At 40.9% G+C, this 26,811-nt stretch overlaps 1 protein-coding gene across 5 annotated transcripts in view; it reads left to right on the forward strand.

The window, feature by feature from the left end:
* ERMP1 (endoplasmic reticulum metallopeptidase 1) overlaps nucleotides 1-23,966 on the forward strand; it is a 46,096-nt gene extending 22,130 nt beyond the window's left edge. For 3 of the 5 annotated variants that reach the window (XM_075067251.1, XM_032778039.2, XM_032778067.2), the window contains 10 exons: nucleotides 3,011-3,103; nucleotides 4,689-4,901; nucleotides 6,621-6,841; nucleotides 9,451-9,625; nucleotides 10,931-11,121; nucleotides 12,220-12,372; nucleotides 18,253-18,455; nucleotides 19,059-19,174; nucleotides 19,696-19,859; nucleotides 21,407-23,966. In XM_075067251.1, coding sequence (XP_074923352.1) covers nucleotides 3,011-3,103; nucleotides 4,689-4,901; nucleotides 6,621-6,841; nucleotides 9,451-9,625; nucleotides 10,931-11,121; nucleotides 12,220-12,372; nucleotides 18,253-18,455; nucleotides 19,059-19,174; nucleotides 19,696-19,859; nucleotides 21,407-21,571 — 1,694 coding nt within the window. In that variant the 3' untranslated portion in view covers nucleotides 21,572-23,966. The remainder of the gene's footprint in view (nucleotides 1-3,010; nucleotides 3,104-4,688; nucleotides 4,902-6,620; nucleotides 6,842-9,450; nucleotides 9,626-10,930; nucleotides 11,122-12,219; nucleotides 12,373-18,252; nucleotides 18,456-19,058; nucleotides 19,175-19,695; nucleotides 19,860-21,406) is intronic. The other 2 variants (XM_032778057.2, XM_032778048.2) reach the window with 2 other exon arrangements.
* The last annotated feature ends 2,845 nt before the right edge of the window (nucleotides 23,967-26,811 follow it).

Raw genomic sequence — 26,811 nt, forward strand, 5'->3', positions numbered from 1 at the left:
TGAAAAAAAATCCCCAGGCTGACACAATGCTGTGTACAACATAACGGAAAGCCAGAAGACTCAATTGACGCTCAAATAGGAGGAGGGGGTTCTGAGGACTCCAGCTATCCCACAGTCCAAGCAGTCTCCGATAAGTATTGCATGCTGGCTGGCTCCCAGTGCCTGGTAGGTTCAAAACACAGTGTCCGGCGTTGTTCAGGAAAATAGCGTCCAATTACCTCCTCCCACCCGTGAAAAATAGGAAAGAAATTGTTTCTTGACTTTCTTTCAAATGTCACCCTATGTCTACTAATGCTGCTGGTAGACGTAGCGTGCAGCAGTGAAGTGCATTCTATTCGTCCTCTCCCCTCCCCGGTGGCGAGATGGTGCAGTATGGACTGGTAACATCCTTAATCAACACCGTGAGTGCTCCAATGCTTGATAACTGCTGGAATACCCTGGCGGCCTGAGGTGAAGCTCGCGGGGGAGCGCCTGAAAAATAGGAAATATTCCTGGTCATATTCCCAGTATGATGGACAGAACGGCTGTAACCCTCGTCTTCATTCATAGCACTGCGGGCTGAGCTTCAATCAGCCCCCTCCCTTTCAAAGTGTTGATGAAAAGATTCGTACTGCCTGACTATCAATAGCAAGTGGGGAGCTGGCTTCTCTCTCCCACACCACTTAATGTCTGCCTTGGAGCTAGCACATAGCACCGGGAGGCTGCCCCCCCCCCCATTTTATGTCACTCTAAAAATCAGTGTTTCTTATTCCTGCATTCTTTATAACTTCATGACACAAATGGGGGACCTGCAACGGTAGCCCAGGACGGTTGGGGAGAGGGAAGCAATGGGGTTTGGGTTGTTGCATGGGCATCCCCCCGTGAATTGGCATTAGCTCTATCATTTTCTGCGGATCTGACATGAAGCAGCTGTCTCTCTGATACACTGGTTCTCTAGTACACTTGCCCATATTCTATGCAGGACTGACTCTATTTTTAGAAACCAATAAAGAGAGTATGACGTCCGGAGTCATTCCCAGTTTTGCTTTGCGCCCCCAGCCGCTCTCAGCCAGGGGCACCCATGATAGCAGCAGACAGTAAGAGGGACAGATAACCGCATCTTCATTGCCAATTTTACCAACCGGCAAGCAGACGGTCAGAACAACTGAAACCGTCTCTGCATCATGCAAAAGCAATGAATGCTGCTGTGTAGTGCTGTAGTCTCGCCTCTTGCCTGCGGCATCAGTCATACATATGGTGACTCGTAACAAAAAAAAAAAAAAAAAAATGTGAAACGGGCTCCATGGTTGCGTGCTTGGCGTCTGCAAGGGCAATCCGGAAAAAAGGGCGCAAAATGATTGTCTGCCGTTGCTTTCGGGAGAAGGAATGACTGACGACATTTACCCAGAACCACCTGCGACAGTGATTTTTGCCCCATCAGCCACTGGGTTCTCAACCCAGAATTCTAAGGGGCAGGGGAGACTGCGGGAACTATGGGATAACTATGGAATAGCTACCCACAGTGCAACATCTGGAAATCGACGCTAGCCTCGGACCATGGACGCACACTACCGAATTAATGTGCTTAGTGTGGCCGCATGCACTCGACTTTATACAATCTGTTTTATAAAACCAGTTTATGTAAAATCGGAATAATCCCGTAGTGTAGATGTACCCCTAGTTTCATTGCAGTTGTCATGCTCCAGATGGTCAGGAATGGGGACTTTTGAATCCTTAGTTTACAATTCACCTTAATCCCTTTTTCCTAACTACTTAAATAATGGGTGGTTTAATTGGAGAAGACAACACAAAATGACATCTCATTTGGCACAAATGCTAAAGGAAAATAGATTTCTATAGGAGGAGGAGGATTTAAGGTATTTTAATATGTCTAGCTCTGAATGAACACTGAGGTATCTTGTTCTCTAGAAAAGTGGTCTGCACAGAGTGACGCGTAAGGACATGGCTAAAACAAAGTATTGTACTGCGTGCTCTGAACTGTTCTAAACCACACTTTTAATCTCAAAATGGATTGTGTAATCAAAGTACATCCAGATGTAGCTATTCTGGGTCCATCTGTGTTTGGAAAACTATCTGCTGTATTAGGTGACAAATGAATTTTTATTGCCTTTCTTCTGATAGCCATGCAGAGCAAAAACCGCTGTGTTTGAGAAATGATTCTATTCCTTTTTGTGCACCAACAGAATTATTTGTTTTTGATCAGCTACATCGATACAAAATCAGTGACAGCACTAAGTATGCAGGTACTACTGTGAGCGTACACACTATAAATTGCACAGGGGTACACTGAAGCCATTATTTGGCTTGCAGAACCTCTGCTAGTGGTGATTCATGGGAAGGAAAGAAATCAGCTTGATTCTTGGAGCCCAGGTAGACTTTGCAGGACTAGCAATTACAAAAAAAATCTCTTTTTACCTGTAAGCTGACAACACAGAATTGTTAAGTGGTGGTAGTCATGCAATCTCAGGATTACATTTTCTAGTTGCTTTTCTGTGTAGAACCACACTGAATCTTTAGCAATGATGTTGGGAAAGCACAGAATTTGGAATTTGGCCGTTGACTGGTAAGAGTGATATTCTACTGCTTCAGGCAGACAACCAGTCTGCAAATAAACTATGGAAGGTGATAGGGGGCTTATGCAGTCCTTGGAGGCTAGAGGTTAGCCTCATTAGAGAATCAGGTGATTAGGAATATTGGTATAGGCATGACTTCCTACAGTAGAGGGAAGTTTTGTGTGTGTGTGTAAACACCAGGCATGACAGTAAAATACAGAAGGACCAAATATTTTCATATACTTTTAATTAAATATGTCCATGTTCTGTTACAAAATTTGGTTCTTAAGCAGTCTTACTACATTTGGTAAGCTGTTCAAGTCATAGTAGTCAAAAGTGATTTTTGGGTTATATTGGTAGAACAAAACTATTTTTTATTTTGTAAAATGTTCTGCAAGCTTTCAAGTGTTTGATTAGGTTTAGGTAATTTTAATCATACTTCTTTTCTGTCTTCATAGGAATAGACTTGGCTTTTATTGAAAATGGCTACATTTACCATACAAAATATGACACACCAGACAGAATTCTAACGGATTCAATTCAGAGAGCAGGTTGGTATTCAGACTTCCATCAAAAATTTGATTAAGAATTTGGCTGAATGGAAATTGCTTCCTTTTCCCACTAATCCTTATTGTAGCCCCTATAAATTGGAAATTTCTTAACGATTAGTGATGCATAATCTAAACATTGGTAAACCTCAAAATAAAGAAAACTTCTCAGAATTCAGTGGCTTGTAATTTGTAACAATCTATGGAGCCTCTTTCAGATTGAAATCTGGCCAGGCCAGTGTTGACCAAATTCATCGCCCTCTGAGGACTGTTCAAAGATCTATCTCTGGCCATTTTCCTATGGGTAAATATCCACAATACTTTGCATCCTTGTTTAATATTCTCCACAAGGAGATTAAGGGTTAAATGGGCAGCATGGAGACTGAACCGCCTCTAGAACTGGTCCTTCCCGAACCAGGGCAGGATCAAAATGGCAGGACAGTCTTGGCAAACTTCTGCTGCCGCCACAGCCCATATTTTGTTATTTCCATGGATAAAGAGGAGAATTCACTTTCCTGGTTGGTCAGTATTTCACCTTTTATAAGCATTAAGTTTACTCTTAAATAAAGAATCTGTAAAAGTAATTAATAGATTTTTTTGAAAAACCACAACACCCAAAAGTATGTGTTAGCCACCACCAGGAATATTAACAAAATTAGTGTCTTCTTTCTTTGACTAGCAGAATTAAATCAGCTTTACTCTTTCCAGGCTTGTTTCTCAATCTTTTTATAGGCACTCAAGCAACAGTTGTCCTCTTGTAGTCATGAACAAATTATATAACTAATATTTGTTCGGTTTTAGTTGAAGGAATTGGGTCAGCAGCAGAGTTCTGTGAATAACTTTCATGGAGATCAGTTTTAAGTGTGTGTGTGTTTTTTTTGTTTTTTTTTTTTAAAGTGATACAGTTGCAAGATGCCCTAATGTACTTCTGTTTTTTCCCTTATCCCTATTGTAAAGCTGATGCTCCTCATTTTGATAATTTGTTACAGCAAAAGCAGCTCACTGCTTAGAGCTTGGTTCCCAAGGATGTTTATATCAAGGATCACTATGTAAGTTTAGAACAGTGGTTTTCAAACTATGGGTCAGGACCCCAAAGTGGGTTGTACCCCAATTTTAATGAGATCACCAGAGTTGGCTTAGACTTGCTGGGTCTCAGGGCTGAAGCCCAAGCCCCGCTGCCCCTGAGCAACAGGGCTTAGTTTACAGGCCCCCTGACTGGAGCTGAAGCCCTTGGGCTTTGGCTTTGACCCCTACCCTGCCCAGAGCAGTGAGGCTCGGGCTTTGGCTTTGGCACCCCACCTGGGGCAGTGGGAGTCAGGCAGACTTAGGGGTTGCATAGTGTTTTTTGTTGTCTGAAGGGGGTCGCGGTGAAGTTTGAGAAGTCCTAGTTTAGAAGAATATTTTGTGTTTGTGCGTAATCAAATATGAAATGACAGCTAAAAGATTCATTAAACATATTTCTAATGTGATGTAGAAGTATAATTTTAGGATGTAATATTTTTCTTTTTTTATAACATCTATATATAGAACTATGCTCTTGTCTTTCATATTTTCATGTTATATATATGTCTTTTTCCCCCTTAAACAGGTGACAATATTTTAGGAATGCTAAAATACTTAGCAACATCAGATAAATTGGCCAAATCTTTTGACTATCGACATGGAAATGTGGTCTTCTTTGATGTGTTTGGTCTGTTTGTCCTGGCCTACCCTGCTCGTGTTGGCACCATCATGAACTATATAATAACTGCAGTTACTGTCCTTTATCTAGGAAAAAAAATATTACAGCCCAGAAACAGGGGTAAGTTCAGCTAAGAACAATGTGATTTTTCTGAAGAGGAGGAACTTGGTAAGTTTTTAAATAAACAGGAGTTAATATGATAGGAAATTATCAGCAGATTATGCAATTACTTGCATAGATGAACTTTAAAATGGATAGTGTCTACTCAGTAGCTTGTGTCAGTTGCTTTGGAGCTCATTGTTTTAAGTCACTTGAGCATGAAATGACTACAGTGATCCCCTTGTAGACCCAAAAACAAGAATGTGTTTTAGCTCAGCTTTTCATGAAAATTTCAATGGCATTTTTTAAAAGTTAAAAACAGTCACCTGAAATTATTTCAAAATTACTCAGTGTCCAGTTTGTTATGTTAGTTTTAGTAACAGGGGCAGGGCTTTTTCCTTTTCATTCATTCATTTATTTATATTTATATACCTAGTCAGACCTTCTGCACATTGCAGGCCACACAGGGCCGGTGCAAGGAAGTTTCACGCCCTAGGTGAAACTTCCACCTTGCACCCCTCACCCAGCTAACCCTCCCCCCCCGGCAGCTAACTCAGCCCCCCACCCGGGGAGCCCCCCTGCAGCACTACCCCCCCCACCGCGACATCTAACCCTTCTCCTCCCTGTTCTCCCACAGGAACTAACCCTCCCTGGGGAGACCCCCCCCCAGCGGAAGCTAACCCTGCCTGGGTAGCCCGCCCCAGCTCACCTCAGCTCCGCCTCCTCCACTGAGCACGCTGGCGCTGCTCTAATCCTCCTCCCCACCCAGGCTTGCGGCGCTGATTGGAGGAGACTTAGAGCTAGGCTGTGTGCTCAGCGTAGGAGGCAGAGTGGAGGTGAGCTGGGGTGGGGAGCTGTTCCCCTGTGCGCCCCCTCCCCCATTACTGCGGGCAGCCCTCCCTGCGCACCCCCACCTGTGCGCCCCCTCCCCCCGCAGCTCACCTCCACTCCACCTCCTCGCCTGAGGGGGAGTTTTAGGTGCCCCCAACCACTAGGTGCCCTAGGTGGCCGCCTAGTTTGCCTAAATGGTTGCACCGACCCTGAGGCCACAGAATCTCACCCACTCCTGAAATAGACCCCTAAACCCTGGTTGAGTTACTGAAGTCCTCAACTCATGGTTTAAAGACTTCAAGTTACAGAGAATCCACCATTTGCACTAGTTTAAACCTGTAAGTGACCCATGCCACATGCTGCAGAGGAAGGTGATACCCCCCTGCCTCCCCAGGGTCTCAACCAATCTGATCTGGGGGGAAATGCCTTTCTGATCCCAAATGCTCTGCAATTAAGTCTCCTTTAATTATTGGGAGGGGAGAACAAGCACAGAACTAATAATTATATAATATAACTTAATAAGGAAATACTTTTAGCTAAACTTTATAAACAAACCCAAACCCATGGAAACTACCTTCTTTCGCTAGGAAACATAAACTGGAATCCTTAAAAAAAAATCTTTCCTGAAGTTTCCTAGGCTGTGGGATAATCTCTCAAGGGAAATGCCCTGAACAAATCACTAGTTTAGTAAGAAAGGATCTTGCAGTGATAAGAGCATGGGCTGGATAGCCTAGGCCCTGAGGCTGCAAAGGAATCTTCAGCAACAGACCCCTAAACCTACATTGCATCTTATTTAATGACCAAGATGATTATTGTAGTTTTAGTCCCAGTACAGCACCCTAACTGCAAGATGTAGCTAATAAAATGGCCTATTGCATTTGAGTTTACTATTTTTTCTCTCTTCCTTAGCTATTAACTACATGAAGGAGCTCTCCGTTGCATTTGGCTTCACACTGTTAAGTTGGTTCTCCACATTAGTGACTGTCCTTATTGTGGCAGTGTTCATCTCTCTCATCGGACAGTCTCTTTCTTGGTATAATCACTTCTATGTCTCCATCTTCTTGTATGGAACTGCAGCTGCAGCTAAATTAATCCTCGTGCACACGTTAGCCAAAAATTTCTACTATAAGGTAAGTGCTGATTCTTTGTGGTTTACTACTTGGTGACATAGACTAGAAAAATTAGATCATTACTGATGATGAACAGGGATTTAATAATCTGAACTGTGATAAGTGTTGACTTCTTGAAAGCCCATCAGTTCAGTTGGCTCATAAGCTTCATGAAGATTTGTATCTCTGTCAAACATGTATTTAAAAGACATCTCTTGGGGGTGTTAAGTTTAATATTTTTAAATTTATCAAACTGGATCAGTCCCTAGACCTATCCAGTCCAGAATATTGTGTCTGACAGTGACCAATACCAGATGCTTCAGAAGAAAGGGGAAGAACCACATGGTAGGCTAATTTAAGATAGTTCTTCCACATTAGGTCTCATCCTGGTCTCTAGTAGTTAAATTGGTTTAACCCTGAAGCATTCTTGTTATCACTAATTATGATAACTCTGCATATTCTTTATCTATGTAGTTATTCAGTCATTCTTTGAATCTTGTTAATTTTTTTGGCTTCAGATAACTGCCTATGACAATTAGTTCCTCCGATTAATCAGAGACTGTGTGGAAAAGTGATCCCTTTTATTTGTTTTGAATTTCCTACCTTATAAATTTTATTAAATGACACCTTGGTCTTGTGTTATAAGGCAGAGAGAACAGATGTTCCTAGTCTGCCTTCTCTATACTATTAATTAATTTATATACTTTTATCACATTCCCTCTTATTTATCTCCTTTTTAAGATAACAATCCCAATCTTTTCAATCTCTTCATATGAGTTTTTCCCTGGCTTTGATCATTCTCTTGTTGCTCTTCTTTGAATTTTTGATTCTGCACTCTCCATTTTGAGTACTGCATACAGCAGGGGTAGGCAACCTATGGTACACATGCCAAGGGCGGCACACGAGCTGATTTTCAGTGGCACTCTCACTACCCTGGTCCTGGCCACCGGTCCGGGGGGGCTCTGCATTTTAATTTAATTTTAAATGAAACTTCTTAAACATTTTAAAAACCTTATTTACTTTACATACAACAATAGTTTAGTTATATATTAGACTTCTAGAAAAAGACCTTCTAAAAACATTAAAATGTATTACTGGCACGCGAAACCTTAAATTAGAGTGAATAAATAAAGACTCGGCACACCACTTCTGAAAGTTGCCGACCCCTGGCATAGAGTATTCTAGGTGAGGCCATACCGTTGATTTATATAAAGGCATTATAATTTCCATGTTGTTCATCCCATTCCTTATGCATCCTAATTTCTTGTTTGCTTTTTTGACCACAGCTGCACATTGAGTAGAGGTCTTCATTGAGCTATCTAAAGTGATGTCCAAGTCCCTTTCTTGAGTTAATGTAGTTAATTTAGCACTCCGTAAGGTGTAGCGGTAGTTTTCATTTTCACCTCCTTTGAACGTTACTTTGTATTATTGACATTGAATTTCATTTGCCATCATGTTGCTATGACATTCCGGGGTGCAATCCAGACATTAAAGGGCTCTGTCACCTTTGTCCTGCAACCTGGGGTGCGTCACAGTGGTTTGCTGCCGTAACTTGCAACTTCGGTTCCTCAATAAACAACAAACAGCATGCAGGTCATACCCTGCGAGTTTGCTGGCAGGCTGCAGCTATACATGCTTCAGTCATACTCTGGTTTCCACCAGCCTCGGTTACCACTTGCATGGTGACCTCAACACACTCCGAGTCCCAAATTTCCCCTCAAAATGTGTATTCTGCACTGCCCAACCCTCTCCTGGACAACTCAGATATTTTAGGTCTGTTGCCCCTCTAAGGGGATCAATATCCAACAGTTCTGCTAGTTTAAATCTCACAGTCCAGTTTAACCACAACACTGGATTAGTTTTGATTAAAGACTAAAACAAGTTTATTTAAATACAAGAAGATAGGTTTTAAGTAAGTATAAGATATTAAAATCAGAAATGGTTACAAGAGAAATAAAGATGAAATGGTTTCTAGTACTAAAACTTAACAAACTTGACTTGGTGAAGGTGAAATCCCTTACCACATGTTTTCAGTAACATTGCTAACCAGTGTTAAAAATGTGCCTAATCTTGCCTGGTGCTTCCTTTGAAAAAAAATAAAATAACCCTCGCACTTGGACAATATAGAATACTGTATCAAAAAAAGGCTTTAATGTAATTGCATATGCAGTAGTAATACCGAGTATATAGGGAGAGGCATAGTTAACAGCTGCTGATAAAACTGAAACTCAGAATCTTCTTAAGTGTTTGTGAAATGTGTTTTCATGTAGTTACAGACAAACCATTTGCTAGATATGAAAGTAAAAAGCAATGTGCATAAACCATACATCTAGAAAATGTTGCCTTTCTTTTCCTTTAATTCGCGATTCCTTCCCTCCAACTTCCAAACTAATCTCCTGTTAAACTACTTTTTTGAATCTGCTCTGATGTAGCATCTAATTGTGTAGCTCCATAAAGGGAAAGAAATTGGTGTGTATAAAAGTATTTATAAAAGGATAGATGGTGACCAAACAAAACTCTAGCTGTGTATAAGCAACAGAAATTTGCAATAGTGGCCTTAAGAGATCTGATATATATACAGATCACTGAGCAGGCTAATTCTGTATTTTTGCTCTTTTTTTCCTTTACAGAATAGAAATGAGCAGTACCTGGGGGAGATGTTCTTTGATGTCTCACTTCTCATTTGGTCTATTGCATTGGTTCTAATCACTCAGCTAGGCCTTTGCTCAGCATTCATCTGTGCAATGTGGGTAGTGTTTCCTTTACTCACAAAGCTATTGACCTATAGAGAATTCAAACAAAAAGGTAAAAATGTATTTTATTATTTGACAACCTGGGAGCTCAATTATTATATGTCAGGGCATGATTACAGCCAGCTTGAACTAAATGGTTCATGAACATGTGGTTCTTTAAACAAAAATAACTTCTCTGAGCTCTGAATTATTCTGACTTAAGAAAACCAGTAGCATTTTTGTTAGAATAACTATAACCTTGACAGAAAGGCAGCTTTTAAGAATAGAGCAGATATGTAGGAGTGGCTTGAGTCATCTATATAATTAACGCCCTGAGTGGGTACAAAATTTGGATCTGCAAAAATGGTCCATGGATATCTGCCTCCATAGACGCAGATATCCATAGATGCAAAGCGGATGTCCATGGATTTGCAGGGCTCTCTAGATAATATTCCAGTATTGTCACCCTGAAGCCTAGAATGTCTGAGTCAGTGTGAAACTATGGAAACAGCAACAAGCATGTCTCTCTTGTTCAGAATATCACCAGGTTCAATCATCACTAGAGTTTGCAGTCTACCATCTACTTTCTAAATTCTCAGCTATTTTGACCTTACGAATTACACCTGTTTGGTGTATGGCTACATATCTATGCCATGCCAAGAGTCACAGACCACTGTGATATGAGAGGTAACTCAACCTGTCACCACCCTTACTTTACAACTAATTTGCATGCAACAATTTCTTTGCCCATTTGAGGGATGTTGCATAGATGTGGATTATTTGGCCCAAATGCTACACCCATGTGAGAGCGCCTCGGCTTTTGGCGACTAGTATAATATATATCAGTATAGACTCAGTGGGGCAAATTATCAGTGTGTTCAGTTATGATCATTGTTCAAATACACCTCTACCCTGATATAACGCTGTCCTCGGGAGCCAAAAAAATCTTACTGCATTATAGGTGAAACCGCGTTATATTGAACTTGCTTTGATCCGCTGGAGTGCGCAGCCCTACCCCCCTGCAATGCTGCTTTATCACGTTGTATCTGAGTTCGTGTTCTATCTGGGTAGAGTTGTATTTAGATGAAAGATGGGACCTAAACCAGTGTCATAGTTAGACACACGTATTGAGACACAAGTCTGTTTAGCTTTTTTCACAATACAAGTATAGTATTATGTGGCTTTAAAAATGTATTGCATTGGCATGGTCTGTACCAAATGGAGCCTTCTGTCCATGTAGATGGACCTCGCCCTTGGAAATAGCTTGCATTTGTCCCTTGATATTGTATACAGTAACTAATTAAAACTGCAAGTTCTGTATCTTATAGGCTACAGAATATCATGCTTGCTTGTTTTTTTTTTTCTCTCTCTCCTGTAGGTGCCACAATAAGATTTGTCATGATGTACATGCTGGGAATGTTTATTCCATACCTCTATATAATGTACCTCACCTGGACAATATTTGAAATGTTCATTCCCATCATGGGTCGAAGTGGTACAGAAATTCCACCTGATGTAGTGCTGGCAGCCTTTATCCTTAGCAGCACTGTAATTCTATCTTCCTATTTTGTAAGGAGTTTTTTTTTTTTTTTAAAAAAAACCTTGTAATCCATATATTGAGCTGCTTTTTAAAAGGAATATTTGAAATTAATGGTGGTTTAATTGTAGGCTAAAAAGCTAGCTGATCACAAGGAACTCCCATAAAAGTAACTAAATCAATACAGTAAAATTAAACTAGACTCTCTAGAGATGCTGTTTGTGGATACTTGAAAGCCAAATACTATCTTCATATAACGGTGTGCTCCTCTCAGTGAAGTTTGTTGGAATTGTGCATGTTACAGGGTTGAATTTTGTCCAATATCTGACTAGAGAGTTGGCTTTATACATGATATGAAAATGAGATGCTGATGAGGAAGTTCAGTGACTTTCCGCTATTGGTGAAGGAGTCCCTGAGAGGACCAGCAGAATACTGACCCAAAAAATGTACTGAAGTAACCCGCTGTCTATGAAAATGGGGGTTCATCCCATTGTAAACTTCCCTTCCTGTATTCAGGATGATTGTTTTGCATTCATGATAAGATTAAACTGAGCCATTGTACAGGAGAGAGTTTAAATGCAGTAAACAATACATTGTTAGTAGAAGAAAATCCATTTAGAATGAACACGAGCTAGGTCTGCTGTAGGATGGAGGTACATAGATGAGTGCAAGGGAAGACTGTCCTCAATAGAAAAACATAATTTAAGTTTCTTGAGAGATTTTAATTCTGGAGGGTAATTAGGACTTAGTGTAATTTAGGAAGAATGTGGCATTGAGTATAAATTGACCTGAATAATATATAGATAACTTCATGTTTCAGCACTGTTTTTAACAATGTGCCCTCACACAGTCCTGTAATTAAAAATAATCAGGTACCATTTGCTAATGAACATTTTAAAAAACAATGTGTGCTTTCTTAAAATTCTAGGAAGTCTGCACAGATCTATCATATCGGTTATTTAAGACTGCATGACTTAATGTCTTGTGCATCAAATTAAATAATGCTTGTGAAGATAATCACATTTTAAAATGTCCTCTGAATTCCATAAATTAGGTCTTTAGAAATACACTATCTTTTGACACTCAGTGCAGTAATTTCATAACTAGTGCCTGATATTTTTATTCTCTAGCTTAACTTCATCTATCTTGCCAAAAGTACAAAGAAGACACTAATAACATTAACTACAGTGTTTGGAGTTACACTAATTCTTGTTTGCAGTGGAGTATTCTTCCCATACAGTTCTGATTCCGCTAATCCAAAACCTAAGCGAGTCTTTCTCCAGGTAAGAGAAACCTTACATAATATATAGCCTACATCTTCTATTTTTTTCTCTCTCTTCAACTGTTTTTCCCCCTTCAAAGAAGGGCATTTTGTCCTTGGATATAGGACAATTCGTAAGAGGATTGTTCATTCCCAGGCAGTTAAAAAAATGTAGCTGCTTGAGATTATTGTAACTTTTTTTGTTTTCATTGCTCACAATGGGCCACACTCTTCCGTGACTTCTGTTTGGTTACACCAGGAATTAATTTGGCTCAATAAACATGTTTAAATACTTACATATATTTGTTCTGACAAACAGTATTCTTAGCATGCAGGAAACTAGGCAGACTGTCTCTCTTTTGATCCTTGTGGAACAGTCCATCTACTTTGTGTGGAGGCTGGCTCAGCTGCACTCTGTATACACTGATTTTGCTGGAGTGCTATGGTCAACTTGAATGGATAGGAAGTGAATCTTTTTAGCAGGGAAATGATTTGTCTTCCTCGTTTATTTTTAGAGTGCATACCTATTTTTAGAGTGCATATGTATGTGCGAAGAGTGGATGGAGTGACCAGTGTAGCTTTGCAATAGTTAAGTCTTACCAGACTTTGGAACAACACGAAGTGTAAAAACAAGAAGTGTATAAAATAAAGGCAAATTGTCTTGTTGCAGTTGGCTTGGAGCCTCTTTCTCTACTCATCTCCAGTTGAGAGATGTTACTTCAAGAAAACTTATTAATAACTTAAAAGACAACCAGTCCTGTTTCAGTGATATCCAGGTATTATCTACTGAAATTACTTTCTTAGTAGATTAGTGGGTAGTGGCAGTAACTTGGAAACTGGGATCATTGATTTTGCTCCTGACAACTTGTTCTTCTTTGAGTGATGGTGCCTATGTGTATTCCACACGTGGGACACCCATGTGTCGGAGTCTGGAATTTCTTGCAAGCAGTTTCCATTAGCTCACATGTGCCATAGTACTCGTGATGTAGGCTGACACCTCTCCAGTTCCTTCTGACCACCATATGGTCTGAGTCAGAATCTTCAGTGTCCTCGGCAGTCTTTGTTTTTTACTGCACTATTCCTGTAAGAATTATGTATAACTAGTTTCTTTAGTAATTTTTATAGTATAGTATAGCATGATCAGGGATAGTCAATTATTTTTTGTCAAGGTCCAAATTTCTTAGGCAGGGTATAGTCAAAGTCCAGACTCCAGAGAAAATAATAATCAAAAATAACAATAATGATAAGTAAATACAAATATTTTTGGAGTCTGTTCAAAAGCATGTTGCAAGATCTTCTGACATGACGTGGGGGCAAGATCACACATCCCAGTCCTACTCAGAGTCTGGTATTGGGCTGGGCATCAAAGATAGAATGCTCACGTTTCAAGAGGGTGCAATCTATATTTAGCTAAAGGAGTAGAGATTCTGCAATAAGTTGTTACTCACCTAACTGCAAGCATTTCTCTGCTTGGGCTCATCAACGCAATTTGCATTCTGATTCTGCAGGAATCCCTGCTATCTTAGAGTATACACTTACCTCAAGCCTTCAGGTCTTGCATTCAGTTCCCTGTGGGTGCACTTGGCTGCAATCTGCGCTTTCCATCCTCCACTTAATAATGATCTGATCTTCATGCACCCTCTCTCAGCTAGATTTTTGAATGAGATTCTCAGATCCTTTCCTCTAGTTGTGAAGATCAACCTCAGTGTGACCTCACTTGTGTTCTATCATCACTCAGTAAGACTCCTTTGAACTGCTGGCCACATGCATCTATCCATGAAGGTGGTCTTTCTGATAGCTAAAACGTCGGCCAGAAGAGTCAGTGAACTGGGAACGCTTATGGCAGGCCCCCCATATACTACTTTCTATAAAGAAAAGATCTTGTTATGCCCCCACCTCGGGTAGTTTGAGTTTCATAGGTCATCCACTTACCTGTATTTTTTCCAGACCACATGTCTCAGAAGAGAAGTGTCTCTGAATGTCTGAGGGATTTGGTCATTTATCTGAAAAGAACAAAGGATGTTAGAAAGTCATCAAAACTGTTTCCATAGCAGAGCAATCAAGAGGTCAATCTATATTGGTGCAGAGACTTTCAAAATGGATCTCAGGTTATATTACCCTTGATTACCATCTAGCCATGATGGGTAGAGGCACATTGCATAAGGGGGCAAGTTACTTCAGCTGCATCTCTGAGAGACATACCCATTCTGGAGATATGTAGGGCAGCTACTTGGAGCTCTTTGTATACCTTCCTGAGACATTATGTCCTGATAGTCATCAGCTGTGTATATGGCTGGGGGGACAGTCATAGTATAATTCCTCGATTTGAACCTTAGAGTTCAAATATGAGGTACTAGCATGAAGTCCTCTAAGCTTAATCTCCAGCTTAGATCTGATAGGCTGCCACCAGGTCAGGAATTTATAGGGCCTGACCCCCCTTTCCTCTCTCTGGTGTCCCCAACCCTCCCCTGGGGGGACCTCCAGATAACCTGTTTCTCTGCTTCCCAAGAGATAAGCGTTCTTTTCCCTCAGGACAATTGAGATGCAAAATACCAACAGCTTGGCTTTGCCTTCCCCCTTCCTGTCTTCCCATGAGGAAGACAGATACCTGGTACAGAGATTTCAATTTCTTTGCCTTACTAGAAAAAAAAACTTCCACAAGGTTTGAAAAAGAAAGCTTTATATAGAAAGAGAGAAAATGCAGAATAATAACTGCAGTTAACTGTCACTCCTGCATCCTCTCCACCTGTTTGACTACTGCGTGTTAATCTCCCATGTGTGGAATGCATAGGGACCTCACTCAAAGAAGAAATGCAGGTTATTCATGTGTATGCATATCTCGTGTGTGGAATACAGATAGGGACTACACATCTCACAGAACTCCAGTTACAGGTAGGTAACCTCCATTTATGGTCACCCAGGAAAGAAATATGAAAAATGTATAAGTACTGGGTTTGGAATTCCTGGATTTTTGGGATATGTGATTCACGCTTGGGCCTTGTCTACATTGGAAAGTCATTTTGGTATAATCTAAGGTGTGAATTATTAAACTGATATAATGCTTCATTTGGACACTCTTGTCCGCTACTTTTGTGTTTTTCAGTTTAGTTTTTGTAGATTAATAAATTCCAAGGCCAGAAGGAAATCCTGTGACCATCTAGTCTGATTGCCTATATGACACAGGCCATAGAACTTCCCCCCCAAAAAATTCGTGGAGCAGATCTTTTAGAAAAAATCTAATCTTGATTTAAAAATTGACAGCGATGGAGAATCCACCATGACCCTTGGTAAATTGTTCCAATGGGTCATTATCCTCACTTAAAAATGTATGCCTTATTTCCCATCTGAATTTGTCTAGCTTCAACTTTGACATTTGATCATTTTATATCTTTCTCTGCTAGATTAAAGAGCCCATTTTCAAATATTAGTTTCTCATGTAGATAATTATAGACTGTAATCAAGTCACCTCATAACCTTCTCTTTGTTAAGCTAAATAGAGGTAGTTAGTTTGGCAAGGGGTTTAACCTAAACGAAAAAAGGCATTTTTTAAAATACTAGAATAGGAATGCCCATGGGGTGGGGGGAAAAGGTGCTCAGTACAGGTCTAATGAAACCAGTATAAGGTTGTACCACACTCCTGGGTAAACAAGGCTTAAAGCAGGGTTGACTCAGTACTTTAGAAGGAGATTTAATTGAGTGTTAATTTTCTGTAAACTCCTAAATTCCTGCTCTCCAAAGTCTGTTGCTGCCTTTTCCCTTCCCAAGCTGGAGGCATCTGTTTACTGTCACTAGAGCTAAAAAGTGCTTAGACATCCATAACAGCCAATTCAGTAGTCCTCTACATTCTGCCATGCTTGAACTGTTCTTAGAAACTTAGGCTCAATTTAAAAGTCTCAGTACAGCCTCTCTGGTCATTCTGGACAAGTTCAAAGTATCTCCCCTCTAAGATTATGTCTACACAGCAACTAGACACCTGTGGCTGGCCTGTACTAGCTGAATAAAGCTCACGGGGCTCTGCCTGCAGGGCTGTTTCATTGCTGTGTAGATTTGTGGGCTTGGGTTGGAGCACTGGCTCTGGGACCCTCCCACCCTGCAATGTCCTAGAGCTCACACTCCAACCTGAGCCCGGAAATCTTCACAGCAATGAAATAGCCCCTTAGCCTGAGCCCCACAAGCCCAAGTTGCCTGGTATGGGCCAGCCTCTGGTTTTTATTTGCTGTGTAGATATATCCAAGTGCTTCAGTCAGGCAAACTATACATTACATCTCTGGGACTATTGCCAGTGTCACTGGGCTTCACTGACCTTATTCACAGGATGCAGTGAGTGCCTCTTGTAAAACATTTGGAAAGTGCAACCTAGGGACAGTCTTTCTTCCCTGAGTGGCTGGGGCTTAGTTTCTTTGCCTTGTAAAATTGTTTTACCTGAGATCAACCTCTGTACAAGGTCCAATAAGCATTGATATTTAAGAATGGCCTATTTGTGTCCTACAAGAAATATCTAGTGGCCAAATCTGCGCAGGGGCTCAGGTAACACCATGCTGGGGACCACATAAGTACCTTGAGAGAAACACATTTTCTAACGTACCATGGAAAGGGAGGGGTTCTCAACCTTTTTCTTCCTGAGACACCCCCCGCAACATGCTATAAAAACTCCATAGCCCACCTGTGCCACAATAACTGTTTCTCTGCATATAAAAGCCAGAGCCAGTGTTAAAGGACAGCAGACAGGGCAATTGCCCAGTGCCCCACGCCGCATGGGCCATTGTGAAGCTAGGTTGCTCAGGTCTCGGCTTCAGCTCCTGGTGGCAGGACTTGGACTCCCAGAGTTCAGACCCAGGTGGTGGGGCTTTCTGCCTTGGGCCCCAGCAGGTCTAATGCCAGCCCTGCTTGATGGACACCCTGAAACCTGCTCACGGACCCCCAGTGAGAACCAGTGCCATAGAATAGTGATTTTCAAACTCTTTTTGGAGGTGGGACCCAGTTGAAGAAGATAGTTGATGCCCACAATCCAGCGGATTTGAGGATGAGGGGTTTGGGGTGTGGGAGGGGCTCAGGGCGGGGAAGAGGATTGGGGTGAGGGCTGCGGGATGGGGCTGGAAAGAGAGGTTGGCGGGGCTCAGGGCTGGTGCAGAGGTTTGGGGTATGGGAGGCGGGTCAGGCTCTGGGCTAGGGATGAGGGGTTTGAGGTGCAGGAGGGGCTCTGGGTTTGGGATTGTTCAGGGCTGGTGCAGGAGGGGGTCAGGGCTCTGGGCTTGGGCTGAGGGGTTTGGGGTGCAGGAAGGGTTCCAGATTTGGGGGGATCAGTGCTGGGGAAGAGGGTTAGGGTGTGGGCGTAGACTTACTTCCAGCAGCTCCTGGTCAGCGGCGCAACCAGGATGTGCCGCAGACCACGCTCTGCCCTGGAAGCGGCCAGCAGCAGGTTTGGGTCATAGGCAGAGGCGCACAAGCGGCTCTGCATGACTCTCACCTGCAGGCACTGCCTCCCTCCCCCAGTTCCCATTGGCCGATTGCTTGCCAATGGGAGTGCAGAGCCGGGGCTCAGGGCAGGGGCAGCATGCGGAACCCCGTGGCTCTCCTGCCTAGAAGCCGGATCTGCTGCTAGCTGCTTCCGGGGCACAGCGCTGTGTTGGAAAAGGTAGGCAGTAGCCTGCCTTGGCTGAGCAGCACTGCCGACAGACCTTTTAACATCCTGGTTGGCAGTGCTGACCAGAGCAAGGTGACCCAGTGCCATACATGCATGCATACCCATGGTTTGAAAAATACTGCCACAGAAGACCTTATACTGTGCCAAAAATGTGTGGGTGGTAGTGGTGGGCATTTCAGAATCAGTTCTGACTTTATCAGGTTACACAAAATATTCCAAATGCCTGATGGTTTTTCTATTTGTTCCTTACTCTTCCAGCATGTGAGCAGAAGATTTTATGGCCTAAATGGAAACTTGGTAAAAAGTGACTCTGGAATATGGATTAATGGGTTGGACTATGCTGGCATATCTCACATCACTCCTCATATACCTGAACTCAATGATACTATCAGAACTAATTGTGAGGACAAGGCCCCTCTCTGTGGCTTTCCTTGGATTCTTCCTGTGCACTTTCTTCTCAGGTAACTTTCTTCTGAGTAATGCCACTGCCTGTTAGGACCACATGGAACTTAATTTCCAAGACACGTCAGACACTTTTGCAAAAGATCCATCGAAGGATGAAGAATAAAACTCATCTTGTAATGTTTTCGTCACTGCGAAAGGCTTTCTTTTTCATCATATTATAATGTCCCTGGCTGTAAATGTTTTGTCACAGAAACTTTAGGAGAAAACATTTGATAACTGATGTCATGGTCTTGTGTCCACCCAACGGTAGCAATTTGGAAATCTAAAAATTCCTTACTTTGGTTATTGTTTTAGCTTGTTTTACCTTAAGTTAACAGGTGGCTTGGTCAAGGAGAATGAGGTGAGGAATAAAGGGATGGTAGAGGCAATCCTGCTGTTCACTGAGTGTCCCTTTTAAATGTTTTGATTGTGGCCACAGACTATGAAAGCATTAATCTTCACCTCTAGGGTAAATGGCACTTGAACCTTTCATTTTGTAATAGCAAGGCTGCCTAGCCTTGTTGTACAAAGACTTGCATTTTGCCCAGAGTCTATAATCTTTTAGCACTATAAGGCACTTCTGAGTGTTGCGTTGGGCTTAAAAATGCTTTTTGTTGTAGAAAGAACTGGTATCTTCCTGCTGCAGAAATTTCTACCACAAACCCTGTTCACTTTAAACTTCTGGCCAAAGAGCAAATGTCCTGGGATTCTACAAAGTTAACCTTTGAAGTATCAGGTGAGTGGCTGTATGTCTATCAGCCTCTGATTTTGTGATTTTATTTTTTTTAATGCTTATTGTAAGCTTAAATTCTGATATTGAAAGTGGCTATGCTATCCCTGGGATAGCGGAGTGATTGGCACTATTGCAAAATTGGGAACCTGGCATCAACTTATTCAACTTCCCAGGCACTCCCAAAAATTGTGGCTGTATTGCAGTCGTAAACTTAAAGGCTCATTTGAATTAACAATTGACTTTTTTGTTAGCTAGAAATTTTTAAAGCCCATTTTATAACTCTGTCCCTCACTGCACAAGATCCACTATGGCTTCTTCTAAGGATAGCGGAGCTGCTTAGTTCTGTATCTTATATTGAGAGAGACAGCTGGCAGCATACTGGCTAAATCTCCCATACAAAATTATATTAAACAGCTGATTGGGGCACAGAAGAACCCATTGTAGCTAGAATGCAGTAGAAACCTGTTTCTCTTCACTTTCTTCTGCTAATACATCCAAATACATGTGCCTTTCTGATGTTGTAGGTCCCAGTCACATGTCACTGTACATTCGACCACATGAAGGGTCCACACTGTCCAGCTGGTCTCTTGGAGATGGAACTCCTGTTGCTAATATAGGAGGGGATTATTTTGTGTTTTACGCTCATGGGCTGCAGGCTGTGGCATGGAGCTTCTGGATCGAATTGAAGGTGAGGGTGAAAAATGTTTGAGAAAACTTTAAGAATAAACCCAACTTGCTTTATTAGATAGATTAATAGAAGCTAGAGGTGAGATTTAATTTGTCTTTTAGTCTGTCCTCCGTGGGCTGATACAAGAGGGTGTGTGTGAGAATATTTTAGTGCATTCTCTTGTCAAATTTTAAATGACCAAGGGATGGGGCTTCCATTATTTCCTCTGATAGACACTTTTACAGTCTTCTGTCTTGCCATTAGGATTTTTTTATATTTCTCAACTTTACCTTTTCTTAATAGTATCTCACTGCTCCTAATTAGAGCTGTTTTGTTGTAGTCTAAATAATTCCTCCCCATATACTCTGTTTACTTACTTTAGGAAACTAGGACTCTCTTAAGTGGTAAATCCATCCCCTTAGAAAGGGAGGAAGTTACAGACTTTGTTTTGTAAACTTCCTGTGGATGCTTTTACCCTTTTAAGGTGCCCCTTTGAGCAATTCCCAGTTTCTTTTTCAAGTTGAATGTTGATGGGACCATGGAAGTCACCTCTCATCATCTTACCTAAAGTTTCCCAGAAATAATTCACGGCATACCTGAAGCTTTTATTGCCGTAGAATTTAAGATGTCTGATTCCCTTGGAAATTTTTATAGGGAAACATACAGGTTCAGCAAGGGTTCGTTCCTGGATAGGGCGTTCTGATCACTTACCAAATAGTTTTCCGAAGTGGAGGAAAGAGATACTCACCAGCAGCCCTGCACCCAGTTGTGTGAAACAGGAGTCTGTTTTGTACTAGAGCTCTGCCAGATGGACAAGGAAATTTTATTTGTTACCTAAACTATGAGATTGAGGAGTTGGGAAGAGCTCCCAAAACTTGTAGCCCCGCTTTGGTAGTTATGATCAGGGGGCTGAACTCCGTTGTGTAGTAAACTGAAGGTAAACTAATTTCATTTAGTTGCTAGGAAAGGAACTCTGGTGTTTGGTGATGAGTGAGCCTGCTGCAGGGCCCATCAGAATCTTGACAAGCATATTAATCCAACAGGTGAAAGAGCAGCCCTATTCATCCCAGACTTTGGAAGCTTTTCACAGTAATTCTCTTCAGGCAGGAAGATTCACTTCCTTGTGTGCATTGGAGATTTGATCATACTGACCTCTTCATGGATACAGGGCCAAGTTCTGAGCACAGTTGAATGTGTGCAGTCTTAAGTAAATGGCATTGTACATGTGCAACGGAATACAGATCAGCTGGGATATCGGGTCAATATCAATACTTCTATTGATTCTCTCTTCTATCAGGGATCTCCATTCTGCAAAGTCTCTTCTGCATGGTGGTAAATCCATTTTCTTTCACATTAAATAATACTGCTGGTATATTTTAACATACATTAAGAAGGCTTTTAACTTTAAAAATAGTGAACCATGGGGCTGATGTAGTATATTGGACACTAGCTAGCTTGTAGGAAGACTCAGCACGGGTACCTGGAATGAACAATATCTAGAACCTATGAAAAGGCCAGGGGTAAAAATAATGCTTGGTAAATTTGGCATTGCCTTTTCTCACTTTCAGGCTGCAGAAAAGCACTCTGATGGAATGGTTTCCCTCGCCATAGCAGCACATTATTTCTTTGGGGAAGATCAAAAGTCACCTCAGCTGTATGCCTTAATGGAGAGATTTCCAAACTGGACATTTCCTTCTGGTTGGGTCTGCACCTATGACCTCTTTGTCTTTTAGTCTTGCAGCAATGCAGAGATAACAGATTAGTCTCACTGTGTCAGAAGCTGCAACACTCATTCATAATGAGTTCATTCTGGCAAGGTGCACAAGATAGTTTTTACAAATTTGTGAAAAACATTCTGGGCACAAGATTGTTTTTGTGGTAGCTTGACTGCTTAAGCAGGGTTCCTGTCCTCTTTCGCTGGGAGTGGGTGGTCTTGCCCTGTTGGGCTAGGGGAGAAGTGCCTCTATATTTATGCAACTATAATTCAGCTGTTTCTTGCACTGACGTGGCAGTTCGACTAGTGTAGATCTAACATGAAGACTGCATTTGAGGAGGTAACTATAGAGTAGCCCTCTGTGCACTGTAAATGAGGGTCTTTGTGAAGGAATTCCCCCAGTGTTGTAAAATACTCCCCAGGTTTTAAATGCATATGGGTGCTATCACCTACAAACACTTATTTTAATAGGACAGATAGGACTAAGGTTTTGGCTAAAAGATTGTGTATATGATGGAGCAGAAGCCGTTCTCTGAGTAAATATTACTGTGACCTCTGGATGAAACCAGTTTTGAAGTAGTCACTTAGACTATGCTGTGTCTTTGGAAAGACTGGAAATCTCATGCATGGAACTTGATGATCAGTCTGTTGCTTTCCCTAAGGATTTATGTAACTGTTGTGAAGAGAGACTTTTAAAGCACATGAAGTACTGACGTGTGGAGGACTGTTCTTAACTTAATCTTACAGCGTGGGATTTCGAAAAGCACGTACGTAGTTTAGGAACACAGCTCCCATTTAAAGTGAACAGGACTTGTGTTCCTAAGTTAGCTATGTGTTTTGGAAAATCCCACTCCTCTAAGAAAAATGCAGCCACCAAAAACAAATTGAATCTTTGATTTTGTTTTCCTAAACTGTATGTGTAAGGTGGGGAAACTTCTCCAAATTAATTCCAGCAGTCTGTACTGACCACTCTCTAGCACAGTGGTCTAAACTTAGTGCTTTTTCACCTGAATAAAACTTGTTGAATTATATGCACAGGATTATCTTTGTGCATGCACCAGTTAAAGCAAACAAGCTGTAGTGATGTGGATATCTACACAGTATGCGAGAAATTAATGCTTAAGATGACATTCCTCGTGACTTGCAGTTGGCCCTGAGGGATGATGGTTCTCATGATCAGGTTTATTGGCTTCCAATTTAATTTTTTTAATTGTTCGGTTAGAGTGTACTTAACCCAGCCTGGAACAATTCAGAATAGCGTGAGCATACATTTAGGGTGTTGCATGACTGATTCTCACAGACCAATTAAAGTATCTAATTGTTTTGGTTTGTGTATTGCATAAAGGAAACAAACCCACCAGATTAACACTGTTGGCTCAATAGCACCTGGTCTTCCATGTACAGTGCTTATCCCTATTCATTTAGAGTATTTAGCTATAAAGAGGGGTGTATTATTAGCTTTCTGTAAAACTATTAAAGTCTTAATAGCTTTCTTTAATGTATCATAGTTCTCAAATGCATTATTTTGTACTGCACTTTCACTAGAGTTGGCACAGTTAAGCCTGATGAAGGATTAAGGCTGTACCAGAATCATTCACTTTGTCTTCCCCAAAATTGGTATTTTTATTGTGCCTCTAACTTGTAAAAAAAAAAAAAAAAAAGTGCAGGAAGAGTCCATGGAGTGGGAAAATACCAATGTGCAGCATGTAGGTAACTTCTGGAACTTCAGTGAAGCGATAACTATATTTTGTTACTGTAAGAAAAAGTAAAATTACTAACTCAGGATCACCCTTTATTAAATAGCAGAATTAAATTGTTTGGGATGTCTCGTTATTGTGAATTCCTGCCTCTTTAACATGCTGATTTTGTTACTGGGAGATTTGATTGATTTTTGTTTCTAGCACTTAGAGCCCAAACCTTTTACTTGAAACTTGAGGAATTAAAATGACTGGTAAGACATGGCATGACCAAAGAATGTAAAAATATGCTCAATAAAGTGTGGACATGGAATGAGATGGTGATGTATCTGCATACCTGAACCTGAGTAATGCAGCATAGGCTTGCTGAATTGTTTAGAAGGTGTCAGGGTAACAGGTTTCTAAAAACTGTAATGGCACAAATTGTATGCAGGTAATTAGATGCCAGAGGGATTCAGATATATATTGGCTTTGTTGAATAAAAGCTGATTAGTTGTATATATGTATTAATGCAGTTTTTATGTGAAAATTCTGTAGAAGTATTCTATATTAACTTTTTCTGACTTCTAGAAATTCTGCAAGCTCTATGTGCAATTTACTCATTTCACGTTACAAGCAGTGCAGCCTTCAGCTAACAATTTCAGGAACTCACCTACCTTTTCTAATACTACAGTTTTCTTGCCTCAAACTCCTAATAAAGTACAGTATTGGACTTGATTGCCTTTGGGACATGCTTCACTCTCATTTGTTGAGTCGAAAGGTAAAAGGTGCACTGAGGTGGAAGCCTCTCTTTACTTATAGTGGATTAACTGTTCCATTTGAGGTGGCAGAAGTTTCTAGAGGTCTGGTCATCTTAAAATTGCTTTCATTTAGGCTAACTTTTACAGGTACTCCAGAAAAGTCTCATGGGGTAAGTCAGTCTTAATTTGAACTTTTATCAGTGGCATCTCTCTAAATAAACTACGTAAAAGTTTCAAAAGGCAAAGAAGTTTATTACCTTGCAGTAAGGGTGGGTCTGTGCATTCTGTCCACATGGATCACACTCTTGTACACAGGTGATCAGAATCTTTTACCAGCAGTGTGGGTTTAGGGGTGTGGATGTGCCCAGTATGCCTTCATGCTACCCCTCTTGAGGGTGCAGCATCCCCATCTGCATATAGAACATCTTGAAGAACCTCAGTTACTGTCAGGTAAGTAACCATTGTGTGTGTGTGTGTGTGTACATGTGTACTCATTACTTTGCTGAGACAGGAACTTAAGACTCATACTGGGTAGCAGAGATGGAGGCTGATACTTGTGAATGGAGATCTATGCTGGTGCTCAGCATTTCCAGGGTAGGCTAGAAACAACCCCTGTGATTACCTGCTCTGATCTCCTGCGTAACAGAGGCTCTGGGAGTCCCAGGAATTAATTCCTGCTTCAATTCCAAAGCTGTGGTTGACTGGTTTTCAATCTGTGGTCCATGGATCCCTTGAGGTCCACACACTGTGTAATATTTCCAAAGGCGAGGCAAATGAAAAAATGTTGAAAACCACTAGACTAGAGCATACCATGGGTTGTGGTGGACTCTCTCTCACTGGAGAATTGTTCCTCATGGTTTAGGCTGAAGAGCTTTAGCTTCAGTTTAGCTCTTGGTGAACACAAATTTGATAGAGAAATATAATCCATGTAGGTTTTAACTTGATCAGTCTAAGCACCTTGGAGTCTTATTATACACATTTTCAATAACTCTTGTGGCTCTTCTTTTCTTCCAATTTTTTATCCCCATTCCTGAATTGTGGGCACTGTTGCACCAGTGCTAATGAAGTAATACAAGTTTCCTACTCATGCAATCTTTAGATCTACAAGCAGAAGATTTTTTGGCTACAGCAGTGTGCATGTTCACCAAACTCTTGAGTCACTGCGCATCCCAAGATCAGGTCCCCCATTGTGTGAATGAGTTTACATTTGCTCTGTAAGCTAGCTCCAAACACTTGATATCTGTGACGCACTGTCAGGATTTACTAAATTATCAGTGCCCCAAACTGTCAGTGCTAATCAATTCCTGTTGCAGCTGTGTTAGGCCCAGGATAAGGTAGATGAGAGGAAACCTTTACACAGAACTGTTCATTAGGTATCCAATCTAGTTTCTTAAGCTATCAAGGCAGAAGTCAAATTCCATTGTCATCTGATGGAATTGAGACTAAATCTTATTTTCAGAAGCTATTAAAGCAGTCAGAGAAGCCTACACAGTCATTACACTACAAGTTGAGCTGACCAGCAAGTACCAAGGTCCAGAAGTGGGTCCTCCACTAATAGTATCTTGTAGAAGGAAGTATTAAATGCTATTTTAATTACATTAAGATCTAATTCATCATTTTGCCTTTCCCCAGCTAAATACAGCATTAACTAAGACTACTCTAAGCAAGTTAACTGTCCTGTTAGTAGAAGCAATACTAAACTTATTTTAACACACCTGGCCACAGGTAATTTGCTGTTTATTTCAGCAAATGCTAGGACATTGGTTAAGGGAAAAAAACCTGTATGCTCTATTCCAAAAAGAGTGGCGTACAGGTTGACTTAAGTGTTTAAGATTCTTTGCATCACTGCAGATGACTGTTGCAAGGCAATTCTTTCTATATCTGTTCAAACTACACACAAAACAGCAGTGCTGGAATGTAAAAAACTTCAAGAGGCTTATGGCAGTGATTCTCAACAAGGGGTACCTCAGCTCAAATAGATATTTGCCTAGTTTTAAAAGTACTAGCAAAAAGTCAGTACAATGAGTTGTTTATACTACTATATGTATTTACACAGAAATTTAAGTACAGTATTTTATAACTGGATGGTAAATGAGAAAGTAAGCAATTGTTCAGTTAACTCAATTTGTCTGTCTCACCCCCAGCTTACACCTCAGACTGCTGAATGGTTGAGTCACTGGCTTATGGTGAAGGAACATTTGCAGCACAAATTCTAATTATAGCCGTAGCTGTCATTTTCCTATAGTAGGAAGAGTCATGCAAGCTCACTTCAGGTGGGGGCAGATCTACCTTGACTCCTGTAATAAATCTAACTTTTCCAGTAGTGATAGTCTGAACTTCTGTTCATACTTTTTCCAGTCCATTAGTGCAGCACTCAATTTACCGTGCACAAATTCTGTCACTTATTAAAAGTGAAAAATAAACTGCAAATAGTACACAAATGACAAAGTCAGACTTTTACTTGGAGCATTACCTGCTGACTGGCCATCTTAACTTAAACTTGGTGTAGAAAAAATTAATTTTGTGAACTGTATTCTTTTAACCCAGTAATAGATTTAAAAGTCAGTTCACCAAAAGCTTAATACCACTGTTTAAGTCCCCTAATTTGGATGGAAGAACATACTTCAGATAATTGACAGTAGTATGCTTTATTTACTAGGCAGGTATCTATCCCCCAAAGCTATACTACTGTAGATTAACTTAATCAAAACAGGATTTTAAGTTTTGCTGCATGTAAGACAAATTAAAGCAATCAAAATTACACCTACAGCAGACTCCATTAAACTCTTTAAAAACATAAATAAGCAAGTGCAACCAGCCAC

This window comes from Chelonoidis abingdonii, chromosome 6 (assembly GCF_003597395.2).
Source record: "Chelonoidis abingdonii isolate Lonesome George chromosome 6, CheloAbing_2.0, whole genome shotgun sequence".
In the NCBI taxonomy this organism is placed as follows: domain Eukaryota; kingdom Metazoa; phylum Chordata; order Testudines; family Testudinidae; genus Chelonoidis; species Chelonoidis abingdonii.